This window comes from Oncorhynchus masou, chromosome 24 (genome assembly GCF_036934945.1).
Source record: "Oncorhynchus masou masou isolate Uvic2021 chromosome 24, UVic_Omas_1.1, whole genome shotgun sequence".
NCBI classification, from domain to species: domain Eukaryota; kingdom Metazoa; phylum Chordata; class Actinopteri; order Salmoniformes; family Salmonidae; genus Oncorhynchus; species Oncorhynchus masou.
The window spans coordinates 11993256-12010755 of record NC_088235.1 but is presented as its reverse complement, the minus strand read 5'-3'; the positions used below and the strand labels follow the sequence as shown (position 1 = coordinate 12010755).

At 46.9% G+C, this 17500-nt stretch overlaps 1 protein-coding gene across 1 annotated transcript in view; it reads right to left on the bottom strand.

Moving 5' to 3' along the window:
* Positions 1–2647: 2647 nt before the first annotated feature.
* The window catches only part of entpd1 (ectonucleoside triphosphate diphosphohydrolase 1), a 39223-nt gene continuing 24370 nt past the window's right edge, over positions 2648–17500 (bottom strand). Inside the window, exon 8 of the mRNA XM_064933328.1 lies at positions 2648–3055. Coding sequence (XP_064789400.1) covers positions 2849–3055 — 207 coding nt within the window. The 3' untranslated portion in view covers positions 2648–2848. The remainder of the gene's footprint in view (positions 3056–17500) is intronic.

The window sequence follows — 17500 nt, the reverse complement described above, 5'->3', positions numbered from 1 at the left end:
CACCCTCCTCCAGTCCTCCCTCCACCACTTCACCCTCCTCCAGTCCTCCCTCCACCACTTCACCCTCCTCAGTCCTCCCTCCACCACTTCACCCTCCTCCAGTCCTCCCTCCACCACTTCACTCCCTCCCTCCTCCAGTCCTCCCTCCACCAATTCACCCTCCTCCAGTCCTCCCTCCACCACTTCACCCTCCTCCAGTCCTCCCTCCACCACTTCACCCTCCTCCAGTCCTCCCTCCACCACTTCACCCTCCTCCAGTCCTCCCTCCACCACTTCACCCTCCTCCAGTCCTCCCTCCACCACTTCACCCTCCTCCAGTCCTCCCTCCACCACTTCACCCTCCTCCAGTCCTCCCTCCTCCACCACTTCACCCTCCTCCAGTCCTCCCTCCACCACTTCACCCTCCTCCAGTCCTCCCTCCACCACTTCACCCTCCTCCAGTCCTCCCTCCACCACTTCACCCTCCTCCAGTCCTCCCTCCACCACTTCACCCTCCTCCAGTCCTCCCTCCACCACTTCACCCTCCCCTCCAGTCCTCCCTCCACCACTTCACCCTCCTCCAGTCCTCCCTCCACCACTTCACCCTCCTCCAGTCCTCCCTCCACCACTTCACCCTCCTCCAGTCCTCCCTCCACCACTTCACCCTCCTCCAGTCCTCCCTCCACCACTTCACCCTCCTCCAGTCCTCCCTCCACCACTTCACCCTCCTCCAGTCCTCCCCACCACCACTTCACCCTCCTCCAGTCCTCCCTCCACCACTTCACCCTCCTCCAGTCCTCCCTCCACCACTTCACCCTCCTCCAGTCCTCCCTCCACCACTTCACCCTCCTCCAGTCCTTCCTCCAGAAGTTAACCTGAAGTTAAATATTTGTATCTGCCATTCAGTTAAATATAAGTATATGCCATTTCACCGGATGTTGTCAAATCAATCCCGTTGACCGGATTTGAGCCATAAGAAGTTTTAACCTTCTCATATAGTCAATACAGGCCTGTTATAAACCTGCTCATATAGTCAAAAGTAAAAACCTCTTATCTGTTACAAAACTGTTATAAACCTGCTCATATAGTCAATACAAAACTGTTATAAACCTGTTCATATAGTCAATACAAAACTGCTATAAACCTGTTCATATAGTCAATACCAACCTGTTATAAACCTGTTCATATAGTCAATACAAACCTGTTATAAACCTGTTATAAACCTGTTATAAACCTGTTATAAACCTGTTATAAACCTGTTATAAACCTGTTCATAGAGTCAATACAAACCTGTTATAAACCTGTTCATATAGTCAATACAAACCTGCTATAAACCTGTTCATATAGTCAATACAAACCTGCTATAAACCTGTTCATATAGTCAATACAAACCTGCTATAAACCTGTTCATATAGTCAATACAAACCTGTTATAAACCTGTTATAAACCTGTTATAAACCTGTTATAAACCTGTTCATAGAGTCAATACAAACCTGTTATAAACCTGTTCATATAGTCAATACAAACCTGTTATAAACCTGTTCATATAGTCAATACAAACCTGCTATAAACCTGTTCATATAGTCAATACAAACCTGTTATAAACCTGTTATAAACCTGTTCATATAGTCAATACAAACCTGTTATAAACCTGTTCATATAGTCAATACAAACCTGTTATAAACCTGTTATAAACCTGTTCATAGAGTCAATACAAACCTGTTATAAACCTGTTATAAACCTGTTCATTTAGTCAATACAAACCTGTTATAAACCTGTTCATATAGTCAATACAAACCTGTTATAAACCTGTTCATAGTGTCAATACAAACCTGTTATAGACCTGTTCATATAGTCAATACAAACCTGTTATAAACCTGTTCATATAGTCAATACAAACCTGTTATAAACCTGTTCATATAGTCAATACAAACCTGTTATAAACCTGTTATAAGTCAATACAAACCTGTTCATAGAGTTAATACAAAGTCAATACAAACCTGTTATAAACCTGTTCATTTAGTCAATACAAACCTGCTATAAACCTGTTCATATAGTCAATACAAACCTGCTATAAACCTGTTCATATAGTCAATACAAACCTGTTATAAACCTGTTCATATAGTCAATACAAACCTGTTATAAACCTGTTCATATAGTCAATACAAACCTGTTATAAACCTGTTATAAACCTGTTATAAACCTGTTCATATAGTCAATACAAACCTGTTATAAACCTGTTCATATAGTCAATACAAACCTGTTATAAACCTGTTCATATAGTCAATACAAACCTGTTATAAACCTGTTCATATAGTCAATACAAACCTGTTATAAACCTGTTCATATAGTCAATACAAACCTGTTATAAACCTGTTATAAACCTGTTCATATAGTCAATACAAACCTGTTATAAACCTGTTCATATAGTCAATACAAACCTGCTATAAACCTGTTCATATAGTCAATACCAACCTGCTATAAACCTGTTATAAACCTGTTATAAACCTGTTCATATAGTCAATACAAACCTGTTATAAACCTGTTATAAATCTTTTATCAACCGGTTCATATAGTCAATCCGTAATTTTTACATAATTTGAATATGTCAGGTGAGTATTTCATTTGAACATTATTTCAAAGAGACAGTAAATGACAGTAAGGTCAGTTTGTTTTATACATCTGAACTTTACTGGAGAATAAGAAGCATGACAACATGAGATACATTTTATAAACATCATGTTCACATAGTTCACACACACACACACACACACACACACACACACACACACACACACACACACACACACACACACACACACACACACACACACACACACACACAGTGTCCTTATGGTGTCCAGCGTGTCTATATCATCTGTGTCTGGGAGTTGCGGCGCGGCCACAGGAATCGGAAACAGAGGAAGAGGAGGAAGAAGAGGAGAAGAGAGATGAAGAAGAGGAGGGTGACGTAGCCGGCGTGAGGAAGAGGAGGAGTGTCTGGAGCCTCGGCTGGAATCATATTGGTCAGATTCAGCATGTAGCCCAACGTCCAACCTGCATCACTACCTGAAATCTACACACACGCACACACACGCACGCACGCACAAGCACACGCACACACACACATCACAGTCAGTGTTGAAGATATATTTCAGAAAGTCAAGAGAACATTGTTTAGGTCATGATATTGAATCTAAATGATTGGCATTTTGGTATTTTATTAGGATCCCCATTAGCTGTTGCAAAAGCAGCAGCTACTCTTCCTTGGGTCCACACAAACCATGAACGACATGGACAGAACTACATAGATTTAAAAAAGGCACACATAGCCTACATATCAATCGATACATCCAGGCAGCCTATACATCCATACATCCACACACAGCCTACACATCCATACATCCACACATAGCCTACACATCCATACATCCACACATCCACACACAGCCTACACATCCATACATCCACACATCCATACAGCCTACACATCCATACATCCACACATAGCCTACACATCCACACACGGCCTACACATCCACACATCCACACACAGCCTACACATCCATACATCCACACATAGCCTACACATCCATACATCCACACACAGCCTACACATCCATACATCCACACACAGCCTACACATCCATACATCCACACACAGCCTACACATCCATACATCCACACATCCATACAGCCTACACATCCATACATCCACACATAGCCTACACATCCACACACGGCCTACACATCCATACATCCATACACCATACAGCCTACACATCCACACATCACATCACACACAGCCTACACATCCATACATCCACACATAGCCTACACATCCACACATCTACACATCCATACATCCACACATCCATACAGCCTACACATCCATACATCCACACATAGCCTACACATCCACACACGGCCTACACATCCATACATCCACACACATCCATACATCCACACATCCATACAGCCTACACATCCATACATCCACACATAGCCTACACATCCACACACGGCCTACACATCCATACATCCACACACAGCCTACACACCCATACATCCACACATAGCCTACACATCCATACATCCACACACAGCCTACACATCCACACATGGCCTACACATCCATACATCCACACATCCATACAGCCTACACATCCATACATCCACACATAGCCTACACATCCACACACGGCCTACACATCCACACATCCACACACAGCCTACACATCCATACATCCACACATCCATACAGCCTACACATCCATACATCCACACATAGCCTACACATCCACACATGGCCTACACATCCATACATCCACACATCCATACAGCCTACACATCCATACATCCACACATAGCCTACACATCCACACATCCACACACAGCCTACACATCCATACATCCACACATCCACACATCCATACATCCACACATCCATACACCCTACACATCCATACATCCACACATAGCCTACACATTCACACACGGCCTACACATCCATACATCCACACACATCCATACATCCACACATAGCCTACACATCCATACAGCCTATCATACATCCATACAGCCTACACATCCATACATCCACATCCACACACACACGCCTACACATCCATACATCCACACACAGCCTACACATCCATACATCCACACACAGCCTACACATCCATACATCCACACATAGCCTACACATCCATACATCCACACACAGCCTACACATCCATACATCCACACACAGCCTACACATCCATACATCCACACAAAGCCTACACATCCATACATCCACACATCCATACAGCCTACACATCCATACATCCACACACAGCCTACACATCCATACATCCACACATAGCCTACACATCCATACATCCACACATCCATACAGCCTACACATCCATACATCCACACACAGCCTACACATCCATGCATCCACACATAGCCTACACATCCATACATCCACACACAGCCTACACATCCATACATACACACAAACTGTCTAGGTCAAATAGGGGAGAGGCGTTGTGCCGTGAGGTGTTGCTTTATCTGTTTTTTGAAACCAGGTTTTCTGTTTATTTGAGCAATATGAGATGCAATTATGGCTCTAGACATTACTGTACACTTTATGGAATTTGTTCTGGATTAGAGGACTGTGAGAAGACCTCTGGTGGGGTAAGTGTGTGTATGGTGCACTACTGTATGGTGCACGGTGCACTATAGTGTATGGTGCACGGTGCACTATAGTGTATGGTGCACTACTGACACAATGATGAAAATAATCATGGCCTCTAAACCATCAAGCTGCATACTGGACCCTATTCCAACTAAACTACTGAAAGAGCTGCTTCCTGTGCTTGGCCCTCCTATGTTGAACATAATAAACGGCTCTCTATCCACCGGATGTGTACCAAATTCACTAAAAGTGGCAGTAATAAAGCCTCTCTTGAAAAAGCCAAACCTTGACCCAGAAAATATAAAAAACTATCGGCCTATATCGAATCTTCCATTCCTCTCAAACATTTTAGAAAAGGCTGTTGCGCAGCAAATCACTGCCTTCCTGAAGACAAACAATGTATACAAAATGCTTCAGTCTGGTTTTAGACCCCATCATAGCACTGAGACTGCACTTGTGAAGGTGGTAAATGACCTTTTAATGGCAGCAGACCGAGGCTCTGCATCTGTCCTCGTGCTCCTAGACCTTAGTGCTGCTTTTGATACCATCGATCACCACATTCTTTTGGAGAGATTGGAAACCCAAATTGGTCTACACGGACAAGTTCTGGCCTGGTTTAGATCTTATCTGTCGGAAAGATATCAGTTTGTCTCTGTGAATGGTTTGTCCTCTGACAAATCAACTGTAAATTTTGGTGTTCCTCAAGGTTCCGTTTTAGGTCCTCGGATGGGGCCACATTGTCTCCTGACCCCTCCTGTCTCAGCCTCCAGTATTTATGCTGCAGTATTTTATGTGTCGGGGGGCTAGGGGCAGTTTGTTATATCTGGAGTACTTCTCCTGTCCTATTCAGTGTCCTGTGTGAATTTAAGTGTGCTCTCTCTAATTCTCTCTTTCTTTCTCTCTCTCGGAGGACCTGAGCCCTAGGACCATGCCTCAGGACTACCTGACATGATGACTCCTTGCTGTCCCCAGTCCACCTGGCCGTGCTGCTGCTCCAGTTTCAACTGTTCTGCCTTATTATTATTGGACCATGCTGGTCATTTATGAACGTTTGAACATCTTGGCCATGTTCTGTTATAATCTCCACCCGGCACAGCCAGAAGAGGACTGGCTTCCCCACATAGCCTGGTTCCTCTCTAGGTTTCTTCCTCGGTTTTGGCCTTTCTAGGAAGTTTTTCCTAGTCACCGTGCTTCTACACCTGCATTGCTTGCTGTTTGGGGTTTCAGGCTGGGTTTCTGTACAGCACTTTGAGATATCAGCTGATGTACGAAGGGCTATATAAATACATTTGATTTGATTTTGATTTGATTTTGTTGACCAGAGCCCTATATAGAACACTACTGTTGACCAGAGCCCTATTCCCTATATAGAGGAAGTATATATAAAGGAAGTTCCATGCAATGAGTGCTCTATATAATACTGTACGCTTTACGGAATTTGTCCTGGATTAGAGGTGTCACGATCGTCGTAGTGAGGAGACCAAGGCGCAGCGTGATATGAAAACATGTTCTATATTTAATGAAGAAAGAACACTGAAACAAACTTACAAAACAACAAACGACCGTGACACTATATAATCTAAATGTGCAGACACAGGCAACTGCCTCTAATTGAGAACCAATCTAGGCAACCATAGACATACATAAACACCTCAATGGTAAACAACCCCATAAACCTACAAAACCCCTAGACAGTACAAAACACATACATCACCCATGTCACACCCTGACCTAATCAAAATACACTGCTCAAAAAATAAAGGGAACACTAAAATAACACATCCAAGATCTGAATAAATAAAATATTCTTATTAAATACTTTTTTCTTTACATAGTTGAATGTGCTGACAACAACATCACACAAAAATTATCAATGGAAATCATATTTATCAACCCATGGAGTCACACTCAAAATCAAAGTGGAAAACCACACTACAGGCCGATCCAACTTTGATGTAATGTCCTTAAAACAAGTCAAAATGAGGCTCAGTAGTGTGTGTGGCCTCCACGTGCCTGTATGACCTCCCTACAATGCCTGGGCATGCTCCTGATGAGGTGGCGGATGGTCTCCTGAGGGATCTCCTCCCAGACCTGGACTAAAGCATCCGCCAACTCCTGGACAGTCTGTGGTGCAACGTGGCGTTGGTGGATGGAGCGAGACATGCCTTCCTCTTGCAGGAACTGCTGACACACTCCAGCCACATGAGGTCTATTATTGTCTTGCAGTAGGAGGAACCCAGGGCCAACCGCACCAGTATATGGTCTCACAAGGGGTCTGAGGATCTCATCTCGGTACCTAATGACAGTCAGTCATGGAGGGCTGTGCGGCCCCCCAAAGAAATGCCACCCCACACCATGACTGACCCACCACCACACCGGTCATGCTGGAGGATGTTGCAGGCAGCAGAACGTTCTCCATGGCGTCTCCAGACTGTCATGTCTGTCACATGTGCTCAGTGTGAAACTGCTTTCATCTGTGAAGAGCACAGGGGCGAATTTGCCAATCTTGGTGTTCTCTGGCAAATGCCAAACGTCCTGCACGGTGTTTGGCTGTAAGCACAACCCCCACCTGTGGACGTTGGACCCTCATACCACCCTCATGGAGTCTGTTTCTGACCGTTTGAGCAGACACATGCACATTTGTGGCCTGCTGGAGGTCATTTTGCAGGGCTCTGGCAGTGCTCCTCCTTGCACAAAAGCGGAGGTAGCGGTCCTGCTGCTGGGTTGTTGCCCTCCTACGGCCTCCTCCACGTCTCCTGATGTACTGGCCTGTCTCCTGGTATCGCCTCCATGCTCTGGACACTACGCTGACAGACACAGCAAACCTTCTTGCCACATCTCTCATTGATGTGCCATCCTGGATGAGCTGCACTACCTGAGCCACTTGTGTGGGTTGTAGACTCCGTCTCATGCTACCACTAGAGTCAAAGCACCGCCAGCATTCAAAAGTGACCAAAACATCAGCCAGGAAGCATAGGAACTGAGAAGTGGTCTGTGGTCCCCACCTGCAGAACCACTACTTTATTGGGGGTGTCTTGCTAAATGTCTATAATTTCCACCTGTTGTCTATTCCATTTGCACAACCGCATGTGAAATTTATTGTCAATCAGTGTTGCTTCCTAAGTGTATATAAAGAAAACAAAGAATACTCAGGTCAGGGCGTGACAAGAGGACTGTCAAAAGACCTCTGGTGGAGTAAGTGTGTGTGTCAGAGCTGTGTGTAAGTTGATTATGCAAACAATTTGGGATTTTCAACACATTGTTTCTTATAAAAAGAAGAAGTGATGCAGTCAGTCTCTCCTCAACTCTGAGTCAAGTGAGACTGGCATGCACAGTATTTATATCAGCCCTCTGATTACAATGAAGAGCAAGACGTGCCTTTGTTCTGGGCCAGCTACAGCTTAACTTGGTGTTTCTTTGCAGCACTTGACCACATGACTGGACAATAATCAAGATAAGATCAAACTAGAGCCCGCAGGACCTGCTTTAGGAGTGTGGTGTCAAGAAATCTGAGCATCTTTTTTAAATAGATTTTTAAATCCCCATTTCTCCCTAATTTCGTGGTATCCAATTGCTAGTAGTTACTATCTTCTCTCATCGCTACAACTCCCGTACGGGCTCGGGAGAGACGAAGGTCCTCCGAAACACAACCCAACCAAGCCGCACTGCTTCTTAACACAGCACGCATCCAACCCGGAAGCCGGCCGCACCAATGTGTCGGATGAAACACTGTGCACCTGGCGACCTGGTTAGCGTGCACTGTGCCCGGCCCACCACAAGAGTCGCTAGTGGGCGATGAGACAAGGATATCCCTACCAACCAAACCCTCGCTAACCCGGACGACGCTAGGCCAATTGTGCGCCGCCCCACGGACCTCCCGGTCGCAGCCGGCTGCGACAGAGCCTGGGCGAGATCCCAGAACCTCTGGTGGTGCAGCTAGCGCTGCGATGCCCTAGACCACTGCGCCACCCGGGAGGCCCGAGGATCTCTTTTTTACGGACAGACCTCTCCCCATCTTTACAACCATTGTAAACTATCATGGTCAAAAGATTAAATCTAAGGTAACGGCAAGTAATTGAGTCTCCTCAGCTTGTTCAACAGCCACACCATTCATTACCAGTTTCAGGATATATGCTGAACAGAAATATAAATGCAACATGCAACAATTTCAAAGATTTTACTGAGTTACAGTTCATATAATTAATGAATTCATTAGTCCCTAATCTATGGATTTCACATAACTGGGAGTACAGATATGCATCTGTTGGTCAAAGATACCTTAAGAAAGGGTAGGGAAGAGGATCAGAAAACCAGTCAGTACCTGATGTGACCGCCATCTGCCTCATACAGTGTGACACATCTCCTTCACATTACATTTACATTTAAGTCATTTGGCAGACGCTCTTATCCAGAGCGACTTACAAATTGGTGAATTCACCTTATGACATCCAGTGGAACAGCCACTTTACAATAGTGCATCTAAATCATTTAAGGGGGGGTGAGAAGGATTACTTTATCCTATCCTAGGTATTCCTTAAAGAGGTGGGGTTTCAGGTGTCCTGGCGTCGTGAGGGAGTTTGTTCCACCATTGGGGGGCCAGAGCAGCGAACAGTTTTGACTGGGCTGAGCGGGAACTGTACTTCCTCAGTGGTAGGGAGGCGAGCAGGCCAGAGGTGGATGAACGCAGTGTCCTTGTTTGGGTGTAGGGCCTGATCAGAGCCTGGAGGTACTGCGGTGCCGTTCCCCTCACAGCTCCGTAGGCAAGCACCATGGTCTTGTAGCGGATGCGAGCTTCAACTGGAAGCCAGTGGAGAGAGCGGAGGAGCGGGGTGACGTGAGAGAACTTGGGAAGGTTGAACACCAGACGGGCTGCGGCGTTCTGGATGAGTTGTAGGGGTTTAATGGCACAGGCAGGGAGCCCAGCCAACAGCGAGTTGCAGTAATCCAGACGGGAGATGACAAGTGCCTGGATTAGGACCTGCGCCGCTTCCTGTGTGAGGCAGGGTCGTACTCTGCGGATGTTGTAGAGCATGAACCTACAGGAACGGGCCACCGCCTTGATGTTAGTTGAGAACGACAGGGTGTTGTCCAGGATCACGCCAAGGTTCTTAGCGCTCTGGGAGGAGGACACAATGGAGTTGTCAACCGTGATGGCGAGATCATGGAACGGGCAGTCCTTCCCCGGGAGGAAGAGCAGCTCCGTCTTGCCGAGGTTCAGCTTGAGGTGGTGATCCGTCATCCACACTGATATGTCTGCCAGACATGCAGAGATGCGATTCGCCACCTGGTCATCAGAAGGGGGAAAGGAGAAGATTAATTGTGTGTCGTCTGCATAGCAATGATAGGAGAGACCATGTGAGGTTATGACAGAGCCAAGTAACTTGGTGTATAGCGAGAATAGGAGAGGGCCTAGAACAGAGCCCTGGGGGACACCAGTGGTGAGAGCGCGTGGTGAGGAGACAGATTCTCGCCACGCCACCTGGTAGGAGCGACCTGTCAGGTAGGACGCAATCCAAGCGTGGGCCGCGCCGGAGATGCCCAACTCGGAGAGGGTGGAGAGGAGGATCTGATGGTTCACAGTATCGAAGGCAGCCGATAGGTCTAGAAGGATGAGAGCAGAGGAGAGAGAGTTAGCTTTAGCAGTGCGGAGCGCCTCCGTGATACAGAGAAGAGCAGTCTCAGTTGAATGACTAGTCTTGAAACCTGACTGATTAGGATCAAGAAGGTCATTCTGAGAGAGATAGCGGGAGAGCTGGCCAAGGACGGCATGTTCAAGAGTTTTGGAGAGAAAAGAAAGAAGGGATACTGGTCTGTAGTTGTTGACATCGGAGGGATCGAGTGTAGGTTTTTTCAGAAGGGGTGCAACTCTCGCTCTCTTGAAGACGGAAGGGACGTAGCCAGCGGTCAGGGATGAGTTGATGAGCGAGGTGAGGTAAGGGAGAAGGTCTCCGGAAATGGTCTGGAGAAGAGAGGAGGGGATAGGGTCAAGCGGGCAGGTTGTTGGGCGGCCGGCCGTCACAAGAAGCGAGATTTCATCTGGAGAGAGAGGGAGAAAGAGGTCAGAGCACAGGGTAGGGCAGTGTGAGCAGAACCAGCGGTGTCGTTTGACTTAGCAAACGAGGATCGGATGTCGTCGACCTTCTTTTCAAAATGGTTGACGAAGTCATCTGCAGAGAGGGAGGAGGGGGGAGGGGGAGGAGGATTCAGGAGGGAGGAGAAGGTGGCAAAGAGCTTCCTAGGGTTAGAGGCAGATGCTTGGAATTTAGAGTGGTAGAAAGTGGCTTTAGCAGCAGAGACAGAGGAGGAAAATGTAGAGAGGAGGGAGTGAAAGGATGCCAGGTCCGCAGGGAGGCGAGTTTTCCTCCATTTCCGCTCGGCTGCCCGGAGCCCTGTTCTGTGAGCTCGCAATGAGTCGTCGAGCCACGGAGCGGGAGGGGAGGACCGAGCCGGCCTGGAGGATAGGGGACATAGAGAGTCAAAGGATGCAGAAAGGGAAGAGAGGAGGGTTGAGGAGGCAGAATCAGGAGATAGGTTGGAGAAGGTTTGAGCAGAGGGAAGAGATGATAGGATGGAAGAGGAGAGAGTAGCGGGGGAGAGAGAGCGAAGGTTGGAACGGCGCGATACCATCCGAGTAGGGGCAGTGTGGGAAGTGTTGGATGAGAGCGAGAGGGAAAAGGATACAAGGTAGTGGTCGGAGACTTGGAGGGGAGTTGCAATGAGGTTAGTGGAAGAACAGCATCTAGTAAAGATGAGGTCGAGCGTATTGCCTGCCTTGTGAGTAGGGGGGGAAGGTGAGGGGGTGAGGTCAAAGAGGAGAGGAGTGGAAAGAAGGAGGCAGAGAGGAATGAGTCAAAGGTAGACGTGGGGAGGTTAAAGTCGCCCAGGACTGTGAGAGGTGAGCCATCTTCAGGAAAGGAGCTTATCAAGGCATCAAGCTCATTGATGAACTCTCCGAGGGAACCTGGAGGGCGATAAATGATAAGGATGTTAAGCTTGAAAGGGCTGGTAACTGTGACAGCATGGAATTCAAAGGAGGCGATAGACAGATGGGTAAGGGGAGAAAGAGAGAATGACCACTTGGGAGAGATGAGGATCCTGGTGCCACCACCCCGCTGACCAGAAGCTCTCGGGGTGTGCGAGAACACGTGGGCGGACGAAGAGAGAGCAGTAGGAGTAGCAGTGTTATCTGTGGTGATCCATGTTTCCGTCAGTGCCAAGAAGTCGAGGGACTGGAGGGAGGCATAGGCTGAGATGAACTCTGCCTTGTTGGCCGCAGATCGGCAGTTCCAGAGGCTACCGGAGACCTGGAACTCCACGTGGGTCGTGCGCGCTGGGACCACCAGATTAGGGTGGCCGCGGCCACGCGGTGTGGAGCGTTTGTATGGTCTGTGCAGAGAGGAGAGAACAGGGATAGATAGACACATAGTTGACAGGCTACAGAAGAGGCTACGCTAATGCAAAGGAGATTGGAATGACAAGTGGACTACACGTCTCGAATGTTCAGAAAGTTAAGCTTACGTAGCAAGAATCTTATTGACTAAAATGATTGAAATGATACAGTACTGCTGGAGTAGGCTAGCTGGCAGTGGCTGCGTTGTTGACTTTGTAGGCTAGCTGGCAGTGGCTGCGTTTTTGACACTACACTAATCAAGTCGTTCCGTTGAGTGTAATAGTTTCTACAGTGCTGCTATTCGGGGGCTAGCTGGCTAGCTAGCAGTGTTGATTACGTTACGTTAAAAGAACGACAATAGCTGGCTAGCTAACCTAGAAAATCGCTCTAGACTACACAATTGTCTTTGAAACATAGAGTTGATCAGGGATTGTGGCCTGAGGAATGTGGTCCCACTCATCTTCGATGGCTGTGCAAAGATGTTGTATATTTGTCGGGAACTGGAACATGCTGTCGTACAGAGCATCCCAAACATGCTTAATGGGTGACATGTCTGGTGAGTATGTAGGCCAGGGAAGAACTAGGACATTTTCAGCTTCTAGGAACTGTGTACTGATCCTTGCGACATGAGGTGGTGCTTTATCATGCTGAAATATGAGGTGATGTTCCAATGGGCCTCAGGAACTCGTCATGGTATCTCTGCATTCAAATTGCCATTGATAAAATGCAATTGTGTTCGCTGTCCGTAGCTTATACCTGCCTACGCCATAACTCCACCACCACCATGTGGCACTCTGTTCACAACGTTGACATCAGCAAACCGCTCGCCCACATGACGCCATACATGTGGTCTGCGGTTGTGAGGCCGGACGTACTGCCAAATCCTCGAAAAACGACGTTGAAGGCAGCTTATGTTAGAGAAATGATGGAGTTATGACTTCCGGCGCCGACAGAGACGGCCACCTCGCTTCGCATATTTATTTTATGTGTTATTTCTTACATTGTTACCCCAGGAAATCTTAGGTTGTATTACATACTGTCGGGAGGAACAATTTGATATAAGAGCAACGTCAACTCACCAACATTACGACCAGGAATACAACTTTCACAAAGCGGATGCTCTGTTTGGTCCGCCACCCAGGACAATGGATCGGATCCCAGCCGGCGACCCAAAACAACGGCGCCGCAGAAGGGGCAGACAGAGCGGTCTTCTGGTCAGGCTCCGTAGACAGGCACATCGCGCACCGCTCCCGAGCATACTACTCGCCAATGTCCAGTCACTTGACAACAAGGTAAACGATATCCGAGCAAGGGTTGCCTTCCAGAGAGACATCAGAGATTAACGTTCTTTGTTTCACGGAAACATGGCTCACTCTGGATACGTTATCAGAGTCAGTACAGCCATCTGGTTTCTTCACGCACCGTGCTGACAGAAACAAACATCTTTCTGGTAAGAAGGGCGGGGGTGTATGCCTTATGATTAACGAGTCGTGGTGTGATCATAACAACATACAGGAACTCAAGTCCTTTTGTTCACCTGACTTAGAATTCCTTACAATCAAATGCAGACCACATTATCTACCAAGAGAATTCTCTTTGATCATAATCACAGTCGTGTATATCTCCCCCCCCCCCCAAGCAGACACATTGACGGCCCTGAAAGAACTTCATTTGACTCTATGTAAACTGGAAACCACATATCCTGAGACTGCATTTATTGTAGCTGGGGATTTTAACAAGGCTGATCTGAAATCAAGGATCCCTAAATTTTATCAGCATATCGAATGCGCAACACGGGCTGGCAAAACCCTGGATCGTTGTTATTCTAACTTCCGTGGCGCATATAAAGCCCTCCCCCCGCCCTCCTTTCGGAAAATCTGACCACGACTCCATTTTGTTGCTCCCAGCCTATAGACTAAAACTAAAACAGGAAGCGCCCGTGCTCAGGTCTGTTCAACGCTGGTCAGACCAATCGGATTCCACGCTTCAAGATTGCTTCGATCACGTGGACTGGGATATATTTTGCATAGCGTCGAACAACAACATTGATGAATACGCTAATTTGGTGAGGGAGTTTATTAGCAAGGGCATCGGTGATGTTGTATCCACAGCGTCTATTAAAACATTCCCCAACCAGAAACCGTGGATTGAAGGCAGCATTCGGGCAAAACTGAAAGTGCGAACCACTGCTTTTAATCATGGCAAGGTGAACGGCAACATGACCGAATACAAACAGTTATCTATTCCCTCCGCAAGGCAATAAAACAAGCTAAGCGTCAGTATAGAGACAAAGTAGAGTCGCAATTCAACGGCTCAGAAACGAGAGGTATGTGGCAGGGTCTACAGTCAATCACGGACACAAAAGGAAATCCGGCCCGTCGCGTACCAGGATGTCTTGCTCCCAGACAAACTGGACAACTTCTTTGCTCGCTTTGAGGGCAATACAGTGCCACTGTCATGTCCCGCTACAAAAACGTGCAGGCTATCCTTCACTGCAGCCAACATGAGTAAAACATTTAAACGTGTTAACCCTTGCAAGGCTGCCGGCCCAGACGGCATCCCGAGCCGCGTCCTCAGAGCATGCCTTATCCCAGTCTGCTGTTCCCACATGCTTCAAGAGGGCCATCATTGTTCCTGTTCCCAAGAAAGCGACGGTAACTGAGCTAAATGACTAGTCAAGGACCATACTAGTCAAGGACCATATCACCTCCACCCTACCTGACACCCTAGACCCACTCTAATTTGCTTACCGCTCGAATAGGTCCACAGACGACACAATCGCAATCACACTGCACACTGCCCTGACCCATCTGGACAAGAGGAATACCTATGTAAGAATGCTGTTCATCGACCACAGCTCAGCATTTAACACCATAGTACCCTACAAACACATCATTAAGCTCTGGGTCTTGACCCCGCCCTGTGCAACTGGGTCCTGGACTTCCTGACGGGCCACCCCCAGGTGGTGAAGGTAGGCAACAACATCTCCACCCCGCTGATCCTCAAAACTGGAGAAAAACTACTCTCCTGTATGTTCACCCATGACTGCTTGGCCATGCACACCTCCAACTCAATCATCAAGTTTGCAGACGACACTACCGTGGTAGGCTTGATTACCAACAACAACGATATGGCCTACAGGGAGAAGGTGAGGGCCCTCGGAGTGTGGTGTCAGGAAATAACCTAACACTCAAAGTCAACAAAACAAAAGAGATGGTTGTGGACTTCAGGAAACAGCAGAGGGAGCAGCCCCCTATCCACATCGACGGGACAGTAGTGGAGAGGGTGGAAAGTTTTAAGTTCCTTGGCGTACACATCAAGGACAAGCTGAAATGGTCCACCCACACAGACAGCATCGTGAAGAAGGCTCAGCAGCGCCTCTTCAACCTCAGGAGGCTGAAGAAATTTGGCTTGTCACCAAACACACCCACAAACGTTTACAGATGCACAATCGAGAGCATCCTGTCAGGCTGTATCACCGCCTGGTACGGCAACTGTTCCGCCCACAACCGTAAGGCTCTCCAGAGGGTAGTGAGGTCTGCACAACGCATCACAAACTACCTGCCCTCTAGGACACCTACACCACCAGATGTCACAGGAAGGCCATAAAGATCATAAAGGACAACAACAACCCGAGCCACTGCCTGTTCACCCCGCTACCATCAAGAAGGCGAGGTCAGTACAAGTGCATCAAAGCGTGGACCGAGAGACTGAAAAACAGCTTCTATCTCAAGGCCATCAGACTGTTAAACAGCCATCACTAACATTGAGTGGCTGCTGCCAACATGCTGACTCAACTCCAGCCACTTTAATGATAAAAAATTGATTTAATAAATGTATCACGAGCCACTTTAAACAATGCTACTTTATATAATGTTTACATACCCTACATTACTCATCTCATATGTGTATACTGTACTCTGTATATACTGTATACCATCTACTACATCTTGCCTATGCCGTTCATTCATATATTTTTATGTACATATTCTTATTCATTCCTTTACACTGTGTATAAGGTAGTTGTTGTGAAATTGTTATGTTAGATTACTTGTTGGATATTACTACATGGTCGGAACTAGAAGCACAAGCATTTCGCTACACTCGCATTAACATCTGCCTACCATGTGTATGTGACAAATAAAATTAGATTTGATTTGATGATTTTGATTTGAAATTAACATTCAATTATCTGACAACAGCTCTGGTGGACATTCCTGCAGTCGCATGCCAATTGCACGCTCCCTCAAAACTTGAGACATCTGTGGCATTGTGTTGTGTGGCAAAACTGCATATTTTAGATTGGTCTTTTATTCTCCCCAACACAAGGTGTACCTGTGTTTTTTAAATTGAACCTTTATTTAACCAGGTAGGACAGTTGAGAACAAGTTCTCATTTACAACTGCGACCCAGCCAAGATAAAGCAAAGCAGTGCGACACAAAGTTACACGAGATAAACAAACGTACGTACAGTGTGTACAAATGTAGTAAGATTAGGGAGGCAATAAATAGGCCATAGTGGCGAAATAATTACAATTTAGCAATTTAACACTGGAGTGATAGATGTGCAGAAGATGAATGTGCAAGTAGAGATACTGGGGTGCAAATTAGCAAAAAATAAAGAACAATATGGGGATGAGGTAGTTGGGTGGGCTACAGATGGGCTGTGTACAGATGGGCTGTGTACAGATGGGCTGTGTACAGATGGGCTGTGTACAGATGGGCTGTGTACAGGTGCAATGAATGGTTAGCTGCTCTGGCAACTGATGCTTAATTAAAATTGGTGAGGGAGATATAAGACTCCAGCTTCAGTGATTTTTGCAATTCGTTCCAGTCATTGGCAGCAGAGAACTGGAAGGAAAGGAGGCCAAAGGAGGAATTGACTTTGGGGGTGACCAGTGAAATATACCTGCTGGAGCGCGTGCTACAGGTGGGTGCTGCTATGG